At 39.8% G+C, this 10,286-nt stretch overlaps 1 protein-coding gene across 1 annotated transcript; it reads left to right on the forward strand.

The window, feature by feature from the left end:
* Nucleotides 1-5,240: 5,240 nt before the first annotated feature.
* MC5R (melanocortin 5 receptor) lies at nucleotides 5,241-6,179 on the forward strand (the record flags this gene model as incomplete). The annotated part of the gene is made up of 1 exon (XM_084252093.1): nucleotides 5,241-6,179. The coding sequence occupies one exon, from the start codon at nucleotides 5,241-5,243 to the stop codon at nucleotides 6,177-6,179; it is 939 nt and encodes a 312-aa protein (XP_084108219.1).
* Between the last annotated feature and the right edge of the window lie 4,107 nt (nucleotides 6,180-10,286).

Genomic DNA, 10,286 nt, shown 5'->3' on the forward strand with positions numbered 1-10,286 from the left:
AAGAAACTTCTCTGAAGAAGAAATGCAAATAGCCAGCAGGCAAATGAAAAATGTTCAACATCACTGGTAATCAGGGAAATGCAAATCAAAACTACCATGAGATACCATCTTACACCAGTGAGAATGGCACATATTAAAAAAAACTAGCAACACCAAATGTTGGCGAGGATGTGGAGAAAAAGGAACTTTCATGCACTGGTGGTGGGAGTGCAAAATGGTCCAACCACTAAGGAGAGCTGTGTGGAGATTCCTCAGCCTACTAAACATAGACCTTCCATATGATCCAGCAATTCCACTCCTAGGTATTTATCCAAAGGACACAGAAACATTAATTCAAAAGGGCACCTGCACCCCTATGTTTATAGCAGCACTATTTACAATAGCTAAGCTATCGCAACAACCCAAATACCCAAAAATAGATGACTGGATCAAGAAGATGTGGTACATATACACAATGGTGTATTACACAGTAATCAAAAAAGATAAATTCGTGCAATTTGCAGCAACATTGATGAAGCTGGAAGGGATCATGCTCAGTAAGTAAGCCAAAAAGAAAAAGAAAAATATCAATTGATCTCACCATAGCAGGAATTTAGAAAACCTAAATAAGGGACCAGGAAAAAGTTTAATTATAATAAAGAAAAAATCAAAGTCAACAAGCAACCATAAACCAGAGACATACTACGGGGGTTGGGAGGTGGGGAGGAGAGGAGGGATTAGGGCCAAAATAATGGGGCTGAGAATTGTATGGGGAATATAACCAAAATGAAAATGCATACATTGTGCGTAAATGAAAAATGATGCAAGAATTATATAAAATAAAATAAAAATTTTTTAAAAATCATGTAAGCAATGGAAGTGATAACTAATTCTGTTGTGGTTATCATTCCCTAATTTATATGTCAATGTATTGATGTATGTACACAATACAGCATACTTCATTTTGTATGCCTGAACTTGCATATGTTATATTTTAATGATATCTTCATTAAGTTGGGGGTAAGAAGAATTTGCTGATTTGTAGGTGATGGACATGGACATGTAGTAGTACCATGCAAACCCTTCAAGAAGGACTTGGGTGAGGTCAACAGATCCTTCCAACCATAAGCTCCTCAAAGTTGGGTGTATCCTGCCAGACCTCACGCCTTCCCAAAGGCAAGTAGCTTCTGGTGATGAGCCAGAGTACAAATATCTAGCCATTTTGACTAATATTTGACAATGGGTAAATTTTTTTTATCTCTTAGATATTCAAGTGGGATAGACTGAGGCTATTTGCTCTACTCTCCCACATCCCCCCCTTTTACAGGTACTGACCCAACAATGTGCTTCATAAGTGTACCCAGCATAGTAAACCTTACCAGAGAACCCAACCTGTGACATAGCATCAAAGAGATTCCACCAACAGAGGATGTCCATTGGACAAGATTGCACTTGTTTTCTCTGGGCATTTGAATTGAGGATCATCTCTTCTGCTGTTTAAGAAACACAGCCAGAGTTTATTGCATGATTGTTCTGCCGTTCATTCAAGAAAAGGGTTTCTATCATGTGGAATTGGGCAACTCATGGAAAGTCAGGTTATTGTGTGTGTTAAGCACTGTCATTAGGATGTTAATTTAGGAGGCAAAGAGTGCCCAATGGCAGGTACAGTTGAAGAGCTTAGTATATAGTCTCAGTTCTGTTGACCTTAATTGAATTATTTTTCTGCAAGAAACAGAAATTTCCCACCCCACTTAGAATGGTTTCAGAATAGAAAAATAATTCAGATATTTATCCAATTAAATTAACAAAGCCAGGGTAACTTGAAAACCAAAATTTGGCAAAGATAGTACAAAGATAAAAAATACTGCAAAGCAAATCCAGCAGCATTTTAAAAGAATAAACCCAATACTGTAAAGGAGGTACTTGGTTTCTAAGTTAGGCTGCCAGGGTTCAAGCCCTAACCCCATGCTTTTTTCCGGAGTTGGAACCTTGGGTTGCTAGTACCTCTCCAAGCATCATTTTCATCATTTGTGAAATGGAAATGATAATAGGACCCACTTCCTGGTTTCTGTAAAGATTATGACGGTAATTTGTACGCAGAACTGCACATGGCCTTAGAGATGAGCACATAGTCAGACAGGTACCTGGCACCTGTGCTGTTATCTGGATGATGACTTAAACAGGACACTCCATATTTGCCACTTTATTGGGAAACCAGGATCTTTTGGAGAACCTTTTCTGGTTTGGAAATGAAAAACAAGTAGAGAATGCTTGAAAAGGGAAGTCCAAAAACTATTGATAAAACCCGGGATATTTGGCCAGAGAAATGTCTCTTTTCTCTTTTTTGCTAGAGCAACTAAAGCCTGTGTTTGGTTTACAACCTGGCATGGTAGACCCAGTCCTTGGCAGGATTTAAAGTCAGGCTAACCGGGGATGTGCATAAAGGCCCCAGTGACAGGCTTCCAAGCTCTGGTCTCCAAAATGCAGTGGTCAGGTTGCTGGTGACTGGCATCCTCAAGAGAAATGGCTGACAGCTGATAAGGGATGGAGAAGCTGAGCTGTCACGTGATTTGACAGCATTTTAATCAGGCACAAGAGGAAGAGAAAAGAAGCAAAGTCAGTGTAACAATAAGCTAGAAAAACATTTGAATGCACATTAGGGGAAGGATTTTTTTTATTTTTAAAAAATTATGTTGATTGAAGTAAGGTTGATTTACAAGAGTTTCACACCTCTAAAAATGTATGTTGTCATACCACACCCACCACAAAAGCACCAGTAATTCTCTACCTCAGTCTGTTGGACCCCCACCCCTACTTGCCTTCCATCTCTCACTCACTCCTTCTGGTAGCCTCAATTTGTTAGTCAGATTTCTAGGGTTTAGTTTTGTCTGTTCCTTTGTTTTGTCTCTTTCTATCCCACATATGTGTGCCATGATCCAGTATTTTTCTTTCTCCTTTGATTTATTTCACTTAACATAATACCTGTCCATTTCTATCATGCTATCACAAATGGCAAGATTTCATTTTTTTTTAAATATTTGAATAGTATTCCATTGTTGTTTATACACCACATCAGTTGCTGGGCACTTAGGTTGTTTCCATGACTTGGCTATTGTAAGTAAGGCCACAGTGAACATAACTGGCTATATATTCATTTGAGTTAAAGTTTTTGTATTCTTCAGGTAGATTCCCAGGAAAGGGATTACTGGATCATATGTTATATCTATATTTAATGTTTTGAGGAACCTTCATACTGTTTTCCATAGGGGCTGGATTAGTTTACATTCCCACAAACATTGTAGAAAGATTCTATTTTCTCTGCACACTTGTTTCTGGTCTTTTTGATATGGGCTAATATTACAGGTGTGAGGTGGTACCTCATTGTGATTTTGATTTGCATTTCCCTGATGAGAAGTGATGAGAAGCGTTTATTTTCATGTCCTTATTGACCATCTGTATGTCTTCTTTGGAAAAATGTCTGTTTGTCTCTTTGCCCGTGTTTTTGATTGGGTTATTTTTGTCATTGTTGTTGATTTGTATGAATTCTTTGTACATTTTGGATATTGGCCCCTTGTTGGATATATGATATTAAGCATAAACAAATGAGACTACATTACATTAACAAGCTCCTTATAGAAATCTCCTTATAGAAAACAAACTATCACTAAAACAAAGACTCCCCCCAAATGGAAGAAAATTTTTGCACATCATTTCTCTAATGTGTGATGAAGGATTTTCCAACAACAGGAGAATCTTGTTCTATGCAGTGTCACTGTGAGCTCCAAAGACTCACAGCCAGAGCAGGTGTCTGAGTAGGAGGGACAATGTCATGTTCTACAACTCTGGGCCACTAGATGGTACTTGAGGCCAATGGCTGAGAAAAGAGCAAGTTCTGGGAGAGGAGGGACAGATTCTGGTTTGGAGTGGGTGGAGACAGAGGGGCAGGTCTTCCAGGCTGAATAAAGGCAAGGGAGTGGTGACTTAAGACTTAAAACACCTTTGCCTGTGTTTCGAGAGTCCCCATTCTAGGGTGATGGCATTCAGTTCCAGGCAGCCATCACAGTCTGTGGATGCCAGGTGTCCAGGCTGAGCCAGCATCCCCAGTGAGCTGCTGTGCAAGAGAAGCGGAGTGAGGGAAGGCACTGGTAAATAGCCACAATTTTTATTTACTTGAAATTGCTTTGAAGGCATGTAAAGTCCTGCTTAGCCTACATGTGGAAGAAAGTTCCTCGTCAGTGACTTTTTAAAACAGTTTGATACGATGTTTAATAAAATAATTGGTTGAGCTAACTGAGATGCAATTAGACATAAATAACAAATGATTACAGCCCAACGAATACTTGTTTATTGATGATGACAAAAGTGGACAGCAATTCTAACTCTTGAGCTCTGAGTTTGGAGGGCAAGGGGTTTTTTTTTAATATAAGTTATGGCAGATTATTTGGGCAACCAAGGAGTGAAATATCAGTCTCTAGTATTTAATGAATTGAAACCCTTGTTTCTTTGTACCAGGCTTATGTGGAACTTTTCAAACTAGTAATCAGACTTGTGGAATTTCAAATAAAGAATCAGCGAAAATATCGAGGGAAAAACAACATTCACTGTGCCTCAAATTTAATGTGTATGTGTAGCCTAAATTTATGAACTGAGAACAGTTAACTTTTCATATGCGACTGTACTCATGTTGGTCACAATCTCAGTTCAAGTATGGAGACAATCGTGGTGGGTTTTAGAAAAGGGAGGGCAAATGTTATGAAGACTCATTATCTGTCCTTTTAAGAGGATAAGAGCCAGTATATCCTTCCAAAAATCTGAGCTGACATGAGGAAAATTCAGTGCTGGAGCCTTAGGAACATGAAAATCAGGAGATTGAAGGGATTTTGTATGTTGTGAGTTGGTGATACCATTGACGGTGAACCTGTGTGCTGGTTCATAACACAGAAAGCCAAGTTGTCCAAGGGCCCCGAGTATAGTCCCTTCATGTAAGAGGTATGTGAAAGAACAGGATCCCAAAAGAAGGAGGGCAGAGGAAGTTGTGAAAATTTCAAGCCTGCATGCTGAGGCATGCTTTTGCAGGGATCATGGATACAGGGCAGAGTGGCACACTTACCTCACACTAATGCACTGAGTCCACTCACGCCCATTCTTAGGCTGTGCTTGCTTTTGACATGCTGTTTCAGTTCTTTGGTGGGCTGTTAACCTCTCTGAATCATGAATTAAAAACCTGTTTTACAGTAAGTTTGCGGCCAAAAAGAAGAGCAATGAATTCCTCATTTCACCCGCATTTTTTGGATTTCCACTTGAACACCACAGAGGGTAACCTGTCAGGACCAAATGCCAAGAACAAGTCTTCACCATGTGGGGATATGGGCATTGCAGCAGAGGTGTTCCTCACTTTGGGGCTCATCAGTCTCTTAGAGAACATCTTGGTCATCAGTGCCATTGTAAAGAACAAGAACTTGCATTCACCCATGTATTTCTTTGTTTGCAGTTTAGCAGTAGCTGACATGCTGGTGAGTGTGTCCAATGCCTGGGAGACCATCACCATATACTTAATAAATAATAAGCACCTCGTGATAGCAGATGCCTTTGTGCGGCAAATCGACAATGTCTTGGATTCCATGATCTGCATTTCTGTGGTGGCCTCCATGTGCAGTTTGCTGGCTATTGCTGTGGATAGGTATGTCACCATCTTCTATGCCCTGCGCTACAACCACATCATGACAGTAAAGCGTTCTGGGGTGATTATTGCCTGCATCTGGACCTTCTGCACAAGCTGCGGCATTGTTTTCATCATTTACTACGAATCCACTTATGTCATCATTTGCCTCATAGCCATGTTCTTCACTATGTTGTTCCTCATGGTGTCTCTCTATATACATATGTTCCTCCTGGCACGGACTCACACACAGCAGATAGCAGCTCTGCCGGGATTTGATTCTGTGCGGCAAAGGACCAGCATGAAAGGCGCAGTCACCCTGACCATGCTTCTGGGTGTTTTCATCGTGTGCTGGGCTCCATTTTTCCTCCATCTCATTTTGATGATTTCTTGTCCCCAGAACCTCTACTGTTCTTGCTTCATGTCTTACTTCAACGTGTACCTCATACTCATCATGTGTAATTCAGTGATTGATCCTCTGATTTATGCCTTCCGCAGCCAAGAGTTGCGGAAGACCTTTAAAAAGATTGTGTTGCCATGACTTCAGAGTGCCCTGTAGGTTCCCTGGCAGGTAAACCAAAACTCTGTGCAGCTCTCTTTTCTCCTTTCTATATCTTATGACAAATTCAGGTAGGTACAGCCAAGAGGGAAAACAAAATAACTAGAAACCCAAACTGTGCATTTTTCTTTCCCTTTATTCCAGCTCAAGTTTGTTCTTAACATGTACTACTTTTATTGTGTGCAGGGGGCAAATTTTGGGTCAGACATGCACATGTTACTTATGATTTGTGACAATTTCTTACTCTGCTGATTTCCTCCTACTTTTATTTTTTTGCTCTCACTCATCTCTGTAGGTGTGTGTTTGGCCAGAGTGCAGGTCAAGACTTGATAAAAAGCTGGCTTAGAAAAACTAAAGAAAAGCTGTGAATCATCTAAAGAAAAACTGTGAATATCTATATCATGTCTGCCAGGTCTCTCTCCCCAAAACCTGGTCCCTAATTTTGCTGAATGCTTCCGGTAGTTATGCATACTTTTGGGGTGGCATAGAGGAGGGAAATTCTATCCATTTGAAAGTATCCTTTTATTTGTTGTGGGATCTTTATAGCTCTCCCTTCCTAAACTTTTGGTATTATGGCTTGTGTCCATAATTGTCCTAGTAGAATGTTCTTAGACATATTTCTGTGCTTGTACTTCCACAGACATAAAACTTCACACCATGATCTTTGCCTCATTTTGTGTGAAAGTCTCTGGATTCTTTCTCAACATCTTATTCTGACTCAGTCCAGGATTTACAAATGGTTGTTGGGGTAGGGGATATGGCATTCCGGGGGCACAGAGCACCCTCTGCACTGCATAGAGCTCATGCCCATAGCCAATAGTCTTTGTCCTTCTCAGACTGATTCTGTCTTGGAATCTGAAGCCCTGTCACTCTATATTTTGCACATCACAGTCTAACTCCGTCAGCCAGAGAAGGTCAATTGCCCAATCTATAACTCTGCGATTCCTTCTTTTCCAACTTAGAGTGGGGTAAGAAAACCTTAGTTCACATCCTGCCTCTGTCATTAATGGTCAGTGTAGCCTTAATCATCTCATTTCAGGTTGTACACCTGTGTCAAGTTCACAGGACGGTCATGAGAACTGCATGAGAAAATGTGAAAACACCTTGGAAACCAGTAAAGCACCATAGGGATTGGCTGTTTTTTTAAAAATAAATGTTGCAAATGGAGTAAACACTAGGGGAGGATATAAAGGGTAGTGGTCAGATTAGTGGCCTGGACACCAATGCAGGCATGGGCCCTGGGTATATCACTAACATCTCTAAGTCCCAATGTTATTATCTGAAGTGAAAGACTTGGTCATTATAGCTTTGTTTTCCAGTCTATCCCTTTAGGTGTTCTCTTTTGTTTTAGATATTCACATCTACAGTGCATGCCATGAAGGAAAATGTAAATTGAGCAGGATTCCATTAAGATCACACAAGGATGAACTGCTGAAGCCTATAGGGCAGTGAAATTTCCTGGACAGTACATATAAATAACTTACAGATTTGCCCTCCACCCATGGCACCTCAGAGTCTGGGGGAAAAAATGGTCCTAGCATAAGCAGGAGAGTGCATAAGACATCCAAACCTTTGGAAAATGGCAAATTAGCAGGTTGTTAAAAAGCAAGGGTTGATGGGGGCAGCTTGCCCTTTAGATTTTTCCTGTTCCTTTTAATTGAACATGAACATAGGTACCTATGAGTGGGACGTGAGTGACCCACTACTGGGTGGTTGTTATGGGAAACCACAGTTCATGGTTACAAAGGATGTCTCAGGAACCTGGGTTCTGTGAATAACACCCTCTTGGCTACCCTGCTTGCCCTGCTCATCTTTGAGATCCTGTTACCTACTGCCATCTCTGGTCCAAAGTAGGCCATCAGATGATGTTTGTCATTGGTGCTGAAAAATGTGTACTTAAGCTGTTGCCTAATAACTCCAATTGCTAAGTGAGAGCACTGGAATTCTTATCTGATGGGTAGAAGTAAACGTTGGCCCTTGTGATATACATGGGTTCCATTTGGCAACTCAGTTCTCACTTGGATAACTGTGTTCTGAGCACCGTGTGCTCAGATAAGGTTTGACCTTTTCTACAGAAGCAGTAAAGGAAGTGCTCATCTTTTAATCTCTATATAAAGAGTGCAGAAACAATCTAAGTAAATTCAGATGTGTCTTCATTTGAAAGGAATTCATGACTCAGTAAATATCTTCAAATAAGACAATCCCTATAACTCCAACATGAAGTCCAACAAACAAATGGGCCATAGAACTGTCAAATATTATATGATCCTTTCTGCTTCTGTAGGAACTTTACTTGGTGTACACATGTGTGTTCAAAGGATTGGTTAAAAAGATAGAAGGACCAGTCCCACCCCCATCTGAACTCCCATCATTCTGATGTGTAATAATCAGTGTTTTTTGGTCTCCCTATCAATGTGTCAGCCACTACACCAAAATGAGAAGGTATAGTCATTGGTGAATTATAATGAAGTCTTTATTTGACAGTATTTACGGCCTGAAGGATGGACATTTCTCAGTTAAAAATAATTTAACTCCTAAAAAGAAAAAAAATTGCACTTGACATTATATATGGCAGTAAACAAGAAAATATTTTGGGAATATTGCTTATTAAGACTTGGTATGGGACTAGAAGCACTGCCCACTATAAAGAATCTCTGCTATAAAAGAATCTCATGGAGTGTGAAATATTTCAAGACTGTGAATATTTCAAGACTTGTGGAAACATTGTCCGCAATGCAACATACTACATAGATGAATTTATGATGCACAAACTGTACAGTTCTCACTTGTGTTGGCTACTGTTGGATGCATTTAATGAGCTACTATGGAAAAAAAAGAGACAAGAATGAACTGAATGCAAACAGGAGTAAAAGGATTCAAGATGATTGTACAACAATGTAATGGCACTTAATGACACTGGATTGTAGACTTAAAAATTCTTGAGGGTAAATTTTATATTATGTGTATTTTACAACGATTTTATGAATAAATAAATGAAATTTCTAGTGATAGATTTGAAACCCTCTTAAAAAAAATTCAAGAAAATCCATAGTCAGAGACTTCAGAATGGGAAGAGATAGCTTGTCTCAAGTCAATAAGTAAAAGATAAAATTAAGAAACTTAAGTAACACGTTACAGGGCACAGAATAATCAGGGCTGGGGAGGGTGTGGGGGCTCTGGAAACTTAGTGAATAGGACAAAAGAGAGATGAAAGAGTACAGTTTTGCCTAACTGATGTTTTACTCTTGTTCTTGGTCATTTTTTCCTCTCCTTTCCTCCCTTTTCTATAAAACTCAGCATCTTTATTACAGGTTTCATAAAGTCTCTTTTTAAAAAATTTATTTATTTGCCCATTGTTTACATAACTATATAATTCGAGGGAGTACAGCTCCATACCTCCATATGTGCAAGGGCTTTACTCACCCTCCACTAGAGCACCAGTGCCAATACCCTGTCACTGGCCCTCTCCTATTTCTTCCCTCATCCTCTCTGGAAATCAGTACACTTTTCACAGACTCTAATAATTATTTTTATTGTGTTTTGCCAGTTTTTTTCCCTTTGGATATTGCTATTCCACAAATGAGTGGAACCATCCAGTACCTGTCTTTCACTTTCTGACTTACCTCACTTAGCATAATCACTGCAAGATCCATCCATTTTGTCCCAAAAGGCACATTTTCATCTTTCTAAATAGCCAAATAGTAGTCTATAAAGTGTATATTCCACAGTTTCTCTACTCAGTCATCTGTCATTGGCCATTTAGGTAGGTTCCATGAATTATCTACTGTGAATAATACTGCAGTGAACAAAGGAGTGTATAAGCCTTTTTGTATTAGCTTTTATATTCTTTGGGCAATTATCTAGCAGTAGTGTTGCTGACTCATGGTATTTCAATTTTTATTTTATTCCCTTTTTATTTAAAAAAATTATTTATTCATGCATACAAGCCAGATGTGCGGGAGGGTGAGAGGATTCACCAGAGACAGAGCGGGGAACAGAACAGGCAGACTGACCAAAACACACTGCTGAGGGGAGCAGCAGGCAAGACAGGAGAGGTCTGCTGCGCCATGTGGGTATCTCCCTGGCCAG

Source organism: Talpa europaea, assembly GCF_964194135.1.
Source record: "Talpa europaea genome assembly, chromosome: 13".
Classification (NCBI taxonomy): domain Eukaryota; kingdom Metazoa; phylum Chordata; class Mammalia; order Eulipotyphla; family Talpidae; genus Talpa; species Talpa europaea.